The 17,325-nt window shown below is 35.2% G+C and overlaps 1 protein-coding gene and 1 pseudogene across 1 annotated transcript in view; one reads left to right on the forward strand and one right to left on the reverse strand.

The window, feature by feature from the left end:
- Window positions 1-17,325, reverse strand: part of IFT57 (intraflagellar transport 57) — an 82,867-nt gene that overhangs the window by 12,293 nt on the left and 53,249 nt on the right. The window contains exon 6 of the mRNA XM_049785685.1: window positions 17,203-17,325. Coding sequence (XP_049641642.1) covers window positions 17,203-17,325 — 123 coding nt within the window. The remainder of the gene's footprint in view (window positions 1-17,202) is intronic.
- Window positions 10,868-10,951, forward strand: LOC126026918 (uncharacterized; annotated as a pseudogene).

The raw sequence follows: 17,325 nt of genomic DNA on the forward strand, positions 1-17,325 counted from the left end.
TGTTTATACTTCTAGTATTTTTAAAATGTAAATATAGAATGGCAAATTATATGGCTTTAAAATGAAAATGGTTAAGAACTTTACGTTTGAGATTATAAAAAAAATTGATGTAAGTAGGGACTGGAGCGGTGGCAGAAGCGGTAGGGCATTTGCCTTGCATGAGCTAACCTAGGACGGACTGTGGTTTGATCTCCCCGCATCCCATATGGGACGCCAAGCCAGGAGTAATTTCTGAGGGCATAGCCAGGAGTAACCCCTGAGCGTCACCAGGTGTGGCCCCCCCCCAAAAAAAATTGACGTAAATGATATTTAAGGACGTGATCTCCAAAACTAGTTAGTATAATTAAAAGAAACTATTCAATAATGATTTTCCCAGAAAACCCAATGATGCTACAATTCATATTAATATTAACCAATATTAATATTACCCAATATGCTACAATTCATATTAACATGCCTTTCATTATTATGTAACTAAAGAGGTTGAAGGATCTAAGTAGATATGGTCAGCCCTTCCTTTCCATCTCTACTGTTATCTGTAACGGGTTGTCAGCTTGTTGTTGAAAATTACACATTCTTTGCTACTTTGATGCTGACCTTGGTGATATTATTCTCAGTGGTCAATGGAATGATGATAGACATATTCAGGAGATAGAAGAGGCATTCAATAGCCTCTTCCTGCCCTTTCTTCTAGCCATGGTAATGAATATACTCCATGATATTAGATGTGTCACTTGGCCCGTACCCTTTAGTTTGAGAATAATAAACACAGCACAGAGCTGAAGTAGTCATAGGTAAGCCACACAAGAACTGCAGAATATATCTTTAAGAAAATAAATGTGTTACTATGAAAAAGTTACTATTGTAGCTGTGATACAGAAAAATGTCTTTATGTATATATTTTATGGGAGAAAAGTCAAGAATTAAGTTGAATTATCTCTACCAAACTTCAGATGGCAAGTATTCCTCAGCCTGTGCAGTTTCTACATATGGACATCTGTGAAAAAATAAACTATTAAAGACCACCTAGGGTAAACAATAAATTCTTTTCGGTTTTACAAACACAAAGGTCTCTGAAGTTTAACCACCTAATTCAAAATGCAAAACGTGTAATAAAGCATCTTCCCTTTTGTCTTCTATTTTATTTCAATATTTTTTTATTTCTTGATGTGGGAGGTACCACCTTCCAGTGCTAAGGGCTTACTGCTGGCTCTGTGCTCAAGGATCATTCCTGTTGATGTTTGAGGGACAATATACAGTGTTGGAGAATAGGGTGCAGCCCACCTTAATTGCTGCACTATTTCATTTTTAGTTTTTATTACTCTCACATAATACTCAGGATGCCTGGGGGCTCCTTCTCAGCTGGCAAGATCTAGGGACAAGTTGCCAATTGGTTCAGGCCCAGTAGTCCTTATGTGGGGGTGGGGAAAAGCCGCCACATCTGAGGGCGTTTGGAGGAACTGTGTGGTACTGGGAAATACAAATGAGGTAAAAGCTTTCAAGGCATGAACCTTACTCCCCAAACTATCACCCTTCATCCTTTCATATTATTTAGCAACCACTAATATGATTTCCTTTTTTTTTTTTTTTCAGAAATTATAGAATTGCAATGACTTATCTACAGATGATGATTCATAGTATTCCATAAATCAAAGCGCATGAGATCTAGCTAGAGACTAGCAAGACAAATTTCATCTTTCGGTTTTGCTTCAACAGAACACCTGAATGACTTCCTGTGTGTATATGTGCAAAACAACAAGTGTTTTATTTCTTTATCTAAATCTCTATGTTTAAAGCTTCCCTAAAACAGTAGAAGAAAGAATTGCAACCTGAGCTAGATATGACAAAAATATCTATGGGTAAGTTTCACTAATTTACAACTTGTAAAATGCCAAGCTCATTTTTTTTTTTTAACCAAAGGCTGGGAATTCTTTATCTGTGGAAAGGCAGAATGCCAAGACTCTTGAAAGAAAAAGTCATAGGATCCACTTTTATGTGTTTTGGATGTTTTTTTCTTGGATTCAGGAAGTCTATTCCAGAGTACAGTTAACGCTAATAGTTCAAGGGTGTATAGGACCCTTTTGATCCACCCCACAAAGCAACAGCAGTTTTTAATGTTTCTCAAATAATTTCTGGCACAAAAACTTATTTCTGTAACCCATCCATAAAGGATCTCTATCATATCTAAACCCTGAATTCTACTACAAATAAGCACTAACAAAATCTAAATTCTATATTGTTTGTGCAGTTTTATTTTAGCATATATAAAAACAATTTCAAGGTCTAAATAAATGTGCTTCCTCCACTTAAGGTACCTAACTATTTTTCTTATTAAATTCTCTCACTGATTACCCCCACCATTTTTTTTTTAAATCATTAGGTCTCTGCTTCAACTCTGAATTCACTTTCTCCAAAGATTTTCAATATCACAGTGGGGAGGAAATTTTGTACTTTCATTTCTCAGATCAGATTACAAACTGAGGTTGGGTGATTTTTACACCTTCAATCACAAAATGAATAGGAGACCAAATGTCCTTTCTTGCATTTATAGATTTCCCATTGTACCAACCTGCCTCTTTCATTTCTTCACTTTTTCACCTAATTTCTATAAGAAGCTTACTATAATAAACTCAGACAACTACCAATTTCAAGTCTGCACATTAAGTAGATGTTTCTTAGCTTAGTTGTTTTGCTAAAGCATAGATAATACAGAAGGTTTGCTGCTTCTTATCTGCTGAGCATGAACACTTCAGAAAATCAATCTTGTTGGAATAAGGTTTATATCTAACCCACGTATTTAAATTTCAAAGAATAATTTACCAGATTATCATATAAACCAAATGTACCAGCTCTTTTAGCATACAGTTTGTGATTCTTATTCAGAAATCTATTCTATCTTCCTTGGCTATCGAGTATTTCCCCAATAATAACATCTATTGTGAGATCTTTTTAAGTCTAAAAATAGCATCAATGTTAACATTCAAGGAATGTTTAGTATGGGTTAGACACCATGCTACATCAGTATATGTAATTCTCTTAAAAATCTAATAAAATGAGAAGATTGAGACATAGCTTCTTTTAAGCAAACAGCATAAGCTCATATAGCAAATCAGCAGTAGAGTACAAATCTGCAAAGACCATTATATTGTATCATTTCCCTGATGATACATAGTAAAAGTATAACTACAAATTTAAGGAGGCAATACTTAAATGAGTATCTGTAAAGTTTGCATTTTATAAAAATATATTTATTAAAATTTTAGTATAAACTTTAATACTTGATTATAAACAAAATAAAGGAATTTGAACATTTAAAAAGAAACAACATGTTTTCTCATAAAGAAATAGTCATATTCATGTGTCTTCATCAGTGAATTTCCCCCAAGGATTTAAGAAATAATAACAAACTTACACAAACTCTACCAGAGGGGAAAATATGTGCTTGGGAGGTGAAGGGGGAATTGTCAAAAGTTTTATTAAGGTTGCAGACAATTTTACTACAACTGCGTTAGCCCCTGGCCTATAGGCATGATGGCTGAATACCAGTAGGACTGATGTGGTGCAGGCATAGCCTCCCCACTGAAAAAGGGGGTGTGGTCCTGGCAGACACTGCTGAGAAAAGGCCAGTTGTGCCCTAGGTTAGCAGTTGGCAGGATAGCAACAATGAACTTATTAAACATTAATGAATAATGAGAACTAGCAATGCCGAGTACATAAAAACGGTGTGCCTTTGCCCCTTGCATTAAAACAAGAATTGTTGGAACACATTTTACTTACTCTAAGTTGATCGAAATCTACAATAATATTTTTCTCAAGCTGGTAGAATCTACAATAATATTTTTCCAAGCTGGTAGAATCAGTAATATATTTTAGCCAGTTAATGTTGTGTAGACTACGAATGTGTTTGCTCTTTTAATTATATCTGCCTTCTTTTTTACAATAGCTCTTTGGTATAATAGTAAATAGACAATGGGACTGTATTTGGCCGAGTTATAGTTGACTAAGAAGAATCATATCTAAGAGGAAAGAATAAGTATTTTCTAATTTCTGTTGACTAGCAAGAATCATATTCCAGAAGAAATTGTAAGTATTTTTCTGATTTCTGTTTATGGTAAATGAAACTGATGACAAAGAATTTACAATATACATAGAACATTTAGATGGTTGTCTAATGATTGTGCTGACACATAATGTTTATTCCTTTAGCTAAAAACATGTCACACTTGCTCTACCCAATTTCCTACTATTGATAATTTTTTGCTTAAATATGAAGCAGAACTCCCAATAAATTGCGCTCAGTTCCAACAGAGTATCTGGTCTGAGCACCCACTCTGTGCTGACTCCTCACTCCCATCCTCCTATCAAATAACCCTCAAGCCCCTCTCAGTGCTGCCCGACTCAGCTGGCCTGTGACATATAACCTTACAGACACCTAAATGAAAAGATCTATATGGGTGCCCAAAGCTTGCCAGGAGTGATCCCTGCGTAGGGCAAGGTGTGGTCCAACTCCTCCTTCCCAAGAAAGTCAGAAAGCAATAATGTTTGTAAGCAGATATAAACATCAGCATCTCAAACCCAGTAACAAAAATAATAAAGGTCATGATTAGATTTCAATTATTCCAAAATGACACATTAAAAGGTGTTCATCATCTCTTATTATAGAAATGCAAATAAAAGTACAATACATGTTGCTTAACACCTGGTAAGGATAACTATTTTGTTTTTGTTTTTGTGCCACACCCGTTGACACTCAGGGGTTACTCCTGGCTATATGCTCAGAAATTGCTCCTGGCTTGGGGGCCCAGATGGGATGCCGGGGATCAAACCACAGTTCGTCCTAGACTAGTGCATTCAAGATGCCTTACCTCTAGTGCCACCACTCCAGCCCCTGGTAAGGATAACTATTATCTAAAAGATAATAAACAGTACTGACAAAGATTTAGAGATAAGGGAATTCTTGTATACTGTTCAGAGATGAGGTATGTGATTTGATACATTTATTATGGAAAGTAGTAATAAAAAGAGAAATTCCATACAACTCTGGTATTTATAATTTGGGGTAAATAACAAAATACAAAAAAACTAATTAAAAGAGTACCCCCATAATGAAGAATTATTCATCATGGCTAAGAACTAAAACAAAATATTCATAGATAAATGAACAAAATGTAAAAACAATAAAAATTAAAACAAAAACAGAAGACTCTATATTCAAAAACATGGATGTACCTAGAAGGTATCATGCTAGTACTGTAAGTGAAATGGGGAATGATAAATACTGTATGATTTCATTCCTGTGTGGTATTAAGGAAATCAAAAGGAAAGAACTAGATAAAACAAGACTGTTTTAGATAAGATTAATTTATCTTTTAGATAAGATAAAATTAGAAAAGATCAAAGGTTATTAAGAGAGAAGAGGTAAGAAGGGGAACTTTATGGAGTGCCAGGAATCAAATCCAGGTTAGCCTCATACAAGGCAAGTACCCTGCCAGCTAAATCTTTGCACCCCACTCCAAGATTTTTGGGGGGAGAGAGGGGCACATCAGGCAGTGTGTCTGGGTTTATTCCTAACTTTATGTTCAGTGATCACTCCTGGTGGGCTGAGGGACCATACAGGATACCAGGGATCAAGTTCAGGTTGGCTCCTTGCAAGGCAAGTACCCTACTCACTTCTATCACTTCAGTCCAGAGATTTATCAAATGCTATAGAAGTATTAGCTTTATTCCCTTTTCCACCAAGATAATTCTGAATATATTAAGTAAAGCATGTTATAATGTACCAGTAAGATCAAAACATAAAGGGTAGATTAGATATCTTCTGTATATACACTTGAAAAAGCATTTATATATAATAGAATATATAAGAACATCTATAAATTAAAAGAAAGTGTCAAACTTCAATTTTATTAGTCATAAGGTTAAAAAAATTAGGGAGTGAGGGGGAGTTTGGGGCACACCTGGAGGTGCCCAGGGATCACTCCTTGGCAGTGTTTTGAGAAACACAGACAATACTGGATACTGAACCAAGCATTGTTGCATCAAAGGCAAGGAACAGCATTAACCTCTATACTATCTCTCCAGACCCAAAAATATCAATTAAAAAATGACACTCAATTAGTTGGCTAAAGCAAAGATGTGGAACAACTAACTTTCATAAACTATTGATGGGGAAATAAATTTGTATATTCACTTTCAAAGACTGTTGGGTTTACCCTTTAGTTTGCTAATGGTCAACCATACAACAGAACCTCGCAATTCCACTCTTGGTAGAAATTCCAGGAGATGTATAGTTGTTTCTTAAAAGACACAGAAAACCTTTTCAAAGCAGTATTATTTATAATAGTCCCAAACTGGAAATAACTTAGGGATCCACAGATGCAGATTACTCTGGAAGGCCATGCTTCTCTTAGGTAGAGTATTGCTCCTAAAAAGAGCAGACAGCTGGAGATTTCCTGCAGAGTGCACTCTGTGGCTGGGCAGCAAGTTCTTACTTGAAAGGGAGGTAGGGAGTTCCCAGCTGTTTCAACCACTGGGAGACTTAGTTATGGAAATTATCACTGTAGCTGCAATGGTAGAGTAATAGGGCCAAGTGTGATTTGCAGTTCAAAAGTGATCAGTCACAAGATTTCAACATGCAATATTGATGTCCCTACTCCATTTTTCATACTCCATTAGTAGTCAATGATAGAATTCTTTGGAAAGCTGCTGGCAGGAAATCAGGCTAAGTGAAAGATGTAAGGAGGACAACTTGATAGAAGGGGCGACATATATCTAAGTTCACTGTAACAAATACTTGTTGGACAAATGTACAATTCATCAAGCTTTCTACAAGTATATGAGCAGCATATTTCTTTTCTCCAACAAGAACATTACCTTCCTTCTTAAGTGTTCATGATCTGTATTGTCTTTTTTACTGACCTTAGAGGAGTCCTGAAATCTCTTCTTATACTACTTGTAAAACATCAGCTTCACAACTGTTCATTTTTGTGCAAATTATAGATGTGTGTAATAGTGCACACAAAAAGTGAGAGTAATTAATGTAAGATAATTACAGAATGTGGCTTTTCTGGAAAAATAAATTATTTTTTTTTTGGACCACACCTGGCAGCACTCAGGGGTTTCTATAGGCTCTGTACTCAGAAATCAGTCCTATTTCTGAGCAGACAGCCAGGAATAACCCCTGAGCATCGCCGGATGTGACAAAAAAAAAAAAAATTGCAATAGTAAGAAGTATTCTAATATATTTGATTGGGAAAAAAAGAGTCAATTCAAAAAGGTACATTATATACTATGGTCCATTTGATATTTTTGGCTTCAATTAATATTTTAAATCATTTAAGGAAACATTAAATCATACTTTGCAAGGTCTTTTTTATCAGTTATTTCCTTAAATCAGTTACCGCTACTGATGCTCTCTAGTTTGAGTTTGAGCAAAAAGATTTGTTCTTCTATTTCAGCTTGTGATAAATGAAACCTTTCCCTGATTCAGTTGAAACATTTATCACTCTTAGGATAAATAGGACGAAAGACATCATCAACTATCTTTTTTTTTTTTTTTTTTTTTTTTTTTGGTTTTTGGGCCACACCCGGCGGTGCTCAGGGGTTACTCCTGGCTAACTGCTCAGAAATAGCTCCTGGCAGGCACGGGGGACCATATGGGACACCGGGATTCGAACCAACCACCTTTGGTCCTGGATCGGCTGCTTGCAAGGCAAACACCGCTGTGCTATCTCTCCGGGCCCATCATCAACTATCTTTAAACACAGACTATCTTGAATGTTCAACAAGACACCGACAGAAGCAACTAAAAATCTTTTCCAAGTACTTAAGGATGGTTAGGTTTTTCTGAACCTCTTTGCTGTGTGTATAGTTTTATACACAGAACATTTCCCCCTTTCTCTCACCTGGGTATCTGTCCATGTCTACATGCTAGAAAGAAAAAAAATATCCTTAAACAATTTTAAGTGCAAACAAAATAACATCACACTTTAAAAGTGAAATAAAAATCCCAAACAATATTTTTTTCTGTCGTCTCCTTTAAATCAAACTTGCCTGAAAAGTCAATCAGCAAATATTTCCTCTCATTCTCTGAGACTATATGGCAGTTGAGTAATCATGTAGGCTGCTCTAAAAATGTATGTGTCTAGTTAATTTAGGCAGTTTATTTTGATAGCATTCACCTCTTTTTGATTATAGCAGGTGTTTCAAAGATAAATTTTCTGAAAATTGTATTTTGTTTAAACAACAGCAACATGAACATTTATGGCCTTACTATATTAAAAAGCATTTATTTTCTGGCAGCAATAGATACAATTACAAACATTTGTGACAGTAATTGGGGCTATTACTCCTGCTTGGAGCCTCACGGAGACCAACTTATTGCCACCTGTATTTACATTTGTTACTGGTTGTAAAGCTGTACTTAAAAAAATTGGTGCCTTACTTTTTAAAAAATGCTATGAATATCAACAAAGTCATGTGTACCAGAAAATCTACTGGAATTATATATGTAATTTATTCATTATTCTAATAATAGGCATAATCCCATTTTAATAACTAATAAATAATATGTATTCCTGCATGCTGCTCATCCACAGAATATATCTTTTTGCTCATGAATGTGAGAATTTTATTAATACTGTCTACCCAACAACTGTATGAAAGTCTTGTGAAATATTTTTTATTTCCAAACTGTAACAAGTTATAAGTCCCTACAGCTGAGAAATATTTACAAAGAGAAATTTAATTAACACATCCATACATTGCATCAAATACAATGATGGCATAAGGTTAAAGCAAGTTCCCCTTGCCACAGCGTTTTGGAATGAGAAAAATACCATCTACTGCTTCCCGAAACAGAAAAACCCATCATGCTACATTTCTGCAGGATTTAGCTTCCAATTTGAAGAGACTTAGATCTAATATAGCAATTCTGCGGTCCCTCCAGGTTCATTTAAATGGAATTCCACCTGCTGATTAATGAAGGCCTCTTTCCTCCCAGTGAGGTTTTAGTTTTCACTGTGACTAGAGCCCAAGGGCTCAAGACTATTGTAATGATCCCATCCTTAGCACAATGACTCTTCCCAAAGGTTTCCCTTGGTGAATTACCCAAGGCAATACCTGTACGGTTGGTTTATTTACGTTAAAACAAAATCCAATTGCTTGGAGTTAAAACTTAAAGTTTAAGGTTCTTTTTTACAACTGCATCCTGAGAAAGACACTAAAGAATAGGTAAGTTTAAAAAAAGCAGTTCAGCAAATCAAAGGCTTGAAATAATTAGAAACAGGCTGTAGTACTGCCAAAGCCTTAAAAAAAGAACTCTAAATTCCTTATAATAAACCTGAAAATTTACATAATGACTAAAGACATTTGGTGAAATAAAGGGTTACTCAGCCAACTACCTTTTAAAACAATAAAGCAGAAATCATTTAATTATAATTCAGAAAATAATTTATTTAAGACATTAATCATTTTTAAATTATAATATCCACAGATATTAAAGCATGATAGAACATTTACTCAGTGCATTAAGCACCTAATATTAAATTATAAATACATATTATAATGTATAATCTCAGGAATAAGTACTATATAACCTAAGAAATGGGTTTATGTGGACTAGAGAGATAGCACAGAGGGTGGGGCATTTGCCTTGTAGGTGGCCAATCAGAGTTTAACCCCTACTATCCATATAGTCTCCCAAGACTGTCAAGAGTACTTTCTGAGCTCAGGGCCAGAAATAACCCCTGAGCACTGCCAGGTATAACCCCAAAAAGCAAAATAAATAAATAAATAAATGAATAAAAATAAAAATAAAGTGAGGGAATATATGAAGGATGTGGTGCTAGAACATTTTATGCATGAAAACCTACCAGTAAAAGTGTTGTAAAACATATTGCTTACAATAAAATTCAAAAATAAAATTAGTTTCATACTTTCTGCTCTTATTTGTGGGGAACAAAAATACAAAATGTTTACTTTGCTCCTACTGTGGTAAAAATCCTTGACATGAAAAATCGTATTCCAGATAAAATTAATCACTTAAAAAGTCAGTTTCCTTTGGTTTAAGAGATTAAGTGATATAGACAATAGAGGTAAGTTGAGGAACTATATATAAAGAGACAACAGATAGAAGGACCATCATATAACAGAGTTCTGATCACAATCTGCAGCAACCAACCAAGGAAACCAAATCACATTTCTATAAGCAAAATAGCGGCCAACTTTTCCTAATTGTTTTTGCCCATCTTCTAAAATAGGATTAAACAGACAAAACCAAATATCTTCCCATAACGAATCATATAGAGGATTCTGATCCTACTTAGTTGGCACCAAATTTTTAGTGATATATGAAGTAGGTTTTATAACAAACTTTTGTTCACAAATAAGAGGAGACTCAACAACAAGCTGATAAGTAATAGTACCCCACTGGGTCCAACAGCTCATAACTGAGAGACAGAATTGGTACTCAAGCAATTTGGATTAAGAATGTGTTGATTTTGGGGTCCGAGCCATAGCACGGTGGGTAGGATGCTTTGCCTTGCACACGTCCAACCCAAGTTCCATCCCCAATACCCCAAATGGTTCCCCAGCACCGCCAAGAATTGACCTGATTCCAGAGCCAGGAGTAACCCCCAAGCACCACTGTCTGTATCCCCCCCCCCAAAGAATATGTGCTTTAAACTAGAATGCTATAATGCCATTAATAAAATAGGTAAAACACCAAAGTGTAGTTTAAAATATCCTTTCACTTACTGTTAAAGGCAAGTTACTTAACTTCTTTAGTTTTAGGTACCTCATCTATACTAAATGGAATCTCTATCTTACAGGGTGATAAGTTAAATGTGATTAAAGAATAAAATGAGTCGTGCTTGCTTCGGCAGCACATATAATAAAATTGGAACGATACAGAGAAGATGACACGCAAATTCGTGAAGCGTTCCATATTTAAAAAAAAGAATAAAATGAGTTAATATATGTAAATACCAAGGCTAAGACTAGCACCTGGCACACAAGTAAATGACTTGTCAGTTTTTTACTATTATCATATATTTGTATATATGTTTATATGGACATGCATACATATATACACACACACCTTTATTAGGGAAAGACACAGAAATCATTTGTTAAAGTGATACATGAGTATACTATAATCTCAAGTCAGGATGCAAGACTAATTCTTTTAAATATTCCTTTAAGTGATGAAAATATTAATATATAAATTATAAAGTTTTTCTTAATACTGATATTAGTAACAAATATGAATATAATAGAACACAATTTACTACAATAATAATGTAATGTAACAAAAATAAACATTTATAAAATATTAGCTTTTATTAAGACTGATTCTTGGTGCTTCATAACAATTCACATGATGTTAAACAGAACATTGAAGAACACATGGAATACAGCTGTCCCTGAGTTCCACACCAAGTAGGATAACTATGATATCTAGTGCCAAGGGGTGGTATCGGAGACAGGCTGTTGATACTCTGGATCTTCATGTCTCACAAAATTCCACTAGGTTTCTGAGACTATTGTTTAATAAGTTAAGAATTGATACTGAAAACTAATGTGCAGTTGCTAGCTTTTATTGTATAGCACAACCTGAGCACCCTCTGTTTGAAATACTGCTTATGTTTTTTTATAAATAATTTTTTTGGTTACAGATTTGTTTACTCTTTGTATGGACACAGATGTTTGGTCTTAATTTAAATTCTACCAGAGTAGTTATGAAACACTTGTGGGCATAACTATTGGCTCTAAAAAAGAACAATAAGAGACATAACAAATAAAAACTAAAGGTTAAAGAACAAAAATTATAAGTTGTAAGAGTTACAGAATACCAACATTACTCATGTGGTCATCTATGTTTACTTTGGTTCAGGGGTTGTCAGAATATTTTTCTAAGACATGGACTCCTGTATCTTAAATAGTTAGTGATAACTGAAAAATTAACAACAGATGAATGACCTAGGATTTGGCTGAAATTATCGACTGTTGGCAGAACTTCTGATTGTTTTTAGACACAATATTTCAAATCATAAAATATTTATTCCAAGAGTCAAAAATTACATTTTCATACAAAATTCTCTGAGTATATATCTGTTCCAGAAGTAATTATTTGGCCCATTTTTGATATCTAACTCTAAGAAGAAAGTTATTAATATAGCTTAACATGCCAAGAATTCTTTCTCTTCAGTTGTAGAACTTGTTATTTATATTTTGGAAGCATATTTATTTTCCAAATTTTAATCTGTTTAAACTAATTATTAAAAAGTTCATTCTTATTCTTTGAGAACTAGCAATAATGTTGTCCCCAAAACAAGGACAAGCAAACCAGTAATAAGAAGTCCAATTATAACATTATGAATCCAACACAAAATAAAATACTGACATATGAAAGTATCTTATAAAAAATGTATACTATACATGCAAAAAGAACAGAAAAGATGTACATTTTATAATTCCTGTTAAAAAGTATACAAGGAATAAATTAAATTTTTTAAAAAAGCAAAATATTTAATCCAGTACCAAATAAATACAAACTTGAACTAATATAAGATCATTAAAAATAAATTTATAATAAATGTAAGTAACAAAGGCTTATTATTAATCTACATATTTCCATGCTATGTAAAAACAAATGAGAGTGACCAATAATAAAGTGAATTGATCTCAAAATAATCCCACCCCCACTCCAAACACAAAGTGACGTTGAAACAGAGAAACAAATAACTGCCAGGATTCAGTTTTATATCTGTTCTTTTTCATTTTACTGACATCCTGCAAAGGAGTTTAAGGTTTGGGTTGCATATCCGCTACCACCAGTAGAATCCAAAAATATTTAAAAAATATTTTTATTTGATATTTTGCTACACTTCTATAGATGTGATTTATAATTAGTTGTTAACATACAGCTTGTAAGATCAAGGCTTATGAAGTTATGTGGTATGTATGGATTGAATGCTCAATTTTTAATTCATTAATTACTCCCCAAATAAGGAGTTTGTTTTCTAAGCATCTAGGATTTTGAGGACTTCAATACTTTTTTGTTTTTGTTTGTGGATTGGCTTAGAGCCACTCCTAGAAACTCCTAGGCAAGACAGGTGGCTCAATGTAAGGGTCATAGGGTGTGGTGTACTGTTTTAATGCTATGACTCTCAGGATTACCTAGGTCACCCTGGTGTAGCTAACAGGTCTTTAGAGCCATACCTGATGGTGTTCAGGAGCTTCCAGAAATACATGCAACCCAGAGGACTATGTGGCAGTTAGAACCAAACCAGGGTGGCCTACACATAAAGCATGCACCTTTGGTCTGTACTTTCTTTCCAGACTTAAATTCCTTATTTCTTGAGTCAGTTATTTCTATTATGTGGAAATCAATGCAGTATAAAAATTACTCCTGTGATTGTATAAGGAACTAGATCCAATGTTCAGTTTTAAGAATTTATTGAACTTCTAGGCCTGGCCTGAGTGCCACCTCGGGTGGCCTGCCATCGGTTCCAGGTGGACTCTATTAGGGGTCTCCAGGCTTCCCCCCCACTCTAGGGAGGAGGAGCAGAGGGAGGGGCCGGGCAGATAGCTGGCTTTTGGTGCCTTGATCCTGGAAGCCAGCTCTTCCCAGGTATGGGGTTAGGGGCCACCCTATGCCAGAGGCATTCTCCCTAGCTTGGGTGATGCTGGGAGGCTTGGCAGGCCTCCAGCCATTCCCCTATTTCCCCCCCTACTCTAGGCCTTCCCTGGTTGCTGGCCCAGGTGGACTCTATTGTGGTCCTCAGGCTTTCCCCCTTCCTCTCCCCACACTAAGGGGGGTGGGGAACATATGGGGTGGATGGCGGGCCGATGCAGCACTGGTGTATGTCGGGACATTACGTTGTGACATTTACTGGTATTTTTTTTTTCTCATTGGTCTCCATTTCAAAAACCGTGCGGGGGCTAGGGCGTACCATATTTATTTAAAATAAAAATGTGAGGATGGACTCTCAGTTTGGGAAGAGACCAGTTCAGGTGGGGGTACCATATATTTTCAAAATAAAAATGAGAGGATGGACTCTCAGGCTGGGAAGAGGCCAGTACTCTTTACCTACTTGTTTAATTTCAGAGGCCTCTTGGCCTCTTCCTTCTTTCATTGTGTAACTGTGGTTGATACCATACTAGGTTTCTGATTAGTTCCCACAAACGGTGACAATTGAGTCCACTGTCTTAAGTTAGATTGTATATTTTCCCCACTTTTTATCTTTTCTCCTCTTTGTGAACTGTTCAATAAGGTATTTTGGTGAAAGAGTCCCTCTCTATCTTTCCTTCCCTTTGTTATTTGCTAAATAAGAAAGTTTGTAGAAGTGTCCCTCCATTTAACGTTTATATAAGAACCAAGTCAATTGGATTGTTGGACTTGTTCTAGCATCCCCATAGGCACCAATCTCCCCATGTGATACTGTTCTTCCTTTGCATAGGCACATTAAAATGGGAAATTATATACAAACACGTTCTTATCTTATAGAGATGAGAACACACAGATTTTCTTAAACGGTGACAATTGTGTCCAGTGTCTTAAGTTAGATTATTTTCCCCACTCTTTATCTTTTTTTCTCTTTGTGAACTGTTCAATAAGGAATTTTGGTGAAAGAGTCCCTCAGTTTAATGCTTATGTTTGAACCAGGTCACGGGGATTGTTGGATTTGTTCTTGTGGCCCCCTTACACACTGATAACACTAGGTGGCATTATTCCTTGTTTGCATGGGCACATTAAAATGGAAAATACTATACATACAAATAAGTTCTTATCTAATAGAGATAGGAACACACAAATCTTGTGATACAATGAAACCTTATACCCTGAACATTGACATGATGACCTGGCACAGGCCTCAGAGGTTTGGGCATTTTTCAGTCACCCCTGAACCAGGGAAGCCATCTATGAAACATCCAAAGTTGTCTATGACATCACCTGGAAGCAATCCTCTACCAGGAAGACCCTACAGCTGCTCTGACATCGATTTACTCAAAAGAGTCTTCCCTTAACACTGAGAAAATTTAAACAACGACGATGACCTGCATACTGGACAGGGCTTTCTACATTGCCCTTTAATTGTGAGTTGAAATTAGATGCCATTCTGCACCATCCTGACTTCAATGTAGGATATACAGATTCCAGAAACATGATACCAACAACAGAGACTGTGAAAAATATAACTGTATGAGCACTACAGACAATGACCGGGATTGGACAAACTAGTTTGCCTGGAACCTAGAAATGGTCTTATGATAGGACATTTCAGGGGTAGGGTCTCCTTGTACTTAGGCCAAAGTTTTTCCTTTCCATGACACCCATACTTTGGTGGGCCCATGCAAACGATAATTGCCACTCTAACATTGTTTTTACAGTGCTCCTCTGACTCTAAACCTGTAAGAAACCACTAGTAAAAATATCTGGAACTGCAAAAAAAAATGGTTTACAATAGTGTTAACATATATGTTTTTAGTTACACTAGCATTCTGGGGGATAAAGAAGGGAGATAAGGGATATATGCTTGGGAACAGGGATGAAGGGAGGACAACATTGGTGGTGGAGAAAGGCCCTCATTTATTGTCACTGTGTACCTTAAATATCACTGTGTAAGATTTGTAATTCACTTTGGCCACAATTAAAAAAAAAAGAATTTACTGAACTTGAAAGGTAATAAATTAAACTTGTTTCCATGTAGAATTAAAAGAGAACTTGAGAGGGGGCCAGAACAATAGTACAGTGGTAGGGCATTTATCTTGCACACAGCCGACCTGAGACGGGCACAGGTTCAACCCCCAGCATCACATATGGTCCCCCGAGCCTGCCAGGAGCGATTTCTGAACTCATAGCCGGAAATAACTCCTGAGTGCTGCTGCCAGGTGTGACCCCAACCGCCCCCAAAAGGAGAAAACTTGAATTATACATGATGGTGCTTGCTTGCCTTCCAAATAGTTGACCCCAGTTTGATCCCCCCACCACTTCTAGAAATAAGCTGTGAATACAATCAGGTACCCAAACCCCTCCACTGAAAATTTTTTTTAAAAAAAAAGAACTTTTTAGAGTTCCCAACTATATAATTATTTTAACACATAAGCTTATAAAACTTAAAATAATTGTGATTCTTAATTTTGTAATGAGAATTTGTACAGATATAAATAGGAATTTAAAGTTTATTCATATAAAAATAAAATTTTGGAAAAATAACTGTAAATTATAACTTCTAGCAGATATCTAATCAGTGAAGAACTTCTTTTGAAAACAGTAATACTCAAAGTAGTCAAATACTACCTTACATACTAAGTAAATATGATAAACAGGCTATAAGAACCTACCACTTACCTTAGAAAAAATCTTGTTCTACAGTTTTCCAGTCTAATAAGACCTCTGTTATCCTTATACTATTCTAGGAATACCCTAATTGTCTATGTTATTACTTCTTGAGTAAGCTAGGATATAGCTCTTTAAGTCAGATCCAAACATTTTAAGAATAAATTAGCTTTTAAGGCACTAGAATAATGCAGCCTTACTAGAGTGTCTCTTTTGGGAACATATATATGATCATGCTTTTAGAATGACAAGATTTTCTAGAACCAGATTCTATAGTTCTGGATCTCGTTTCTAGCCTCTAAGGATAAAAAAATAAATTAAAACAAAACCCAAAATTTCAGTTTCTATCTATGCCCTGCTAGACCCTTTATATATTTCAAAAGTACTATGAGAATGTATCTGGTCACCTATTATGATTTCTTTACTATTTTCTTATCTTAGAAAATATTGTTTATAATATATATTAAATTCAGTAAGACAGCCATTATAACATATTGTTTTGCCACCCAGCAGAATTCTTAGCCATTTTCGAATTTTAATTAGCAGATATAAAGAAGTAGAATTCTAATCCCATTCACTCACTATTCATTGTAACAAAATATGATTTACAAGAAAATATTGTAAAATAATTCATAATTTCAAGAAAATCTCAACCATAGAGAAAAATGTTACAAACATTTTAAACTTTTGGACTATATTATTTATTCTTTCCATACTAATTCATTGAATCTCTATCAAGACAAAATTGGAAATGGTATTATTTGGAATCTTATTAAATCATTCACATAACTGGGAATATTCTTGACCTTAAAATTGCCTTATAAAAAACTATTTGAATAAAAGGCTTTCTCTCTTTTTACCTTATTGTCAGTTCTAATCGTGACTTTCAGTTGTGGTAGTACACGTTCCACTTCTAGACTCCATTCTGCAGCATCTGTTGTGGATTCCAAAATATCTTCTTGTTTGGCAGATTCGTTTATATC

This window comes from Suncus etruscus, chromosome 13, assembly GCF_024139225.1.
Source record: "Suncus etruscus isolate mSunEtr1 chromosome 13, mSunEtr1.pri.cur, whole genome shotgun sequence".
Lineage (NCBI taxonomy): Eukaryota > Metazoa > Chordata > Mammalia > Eulipotyphla > Soricidae > Suncus > Suncus etruscus.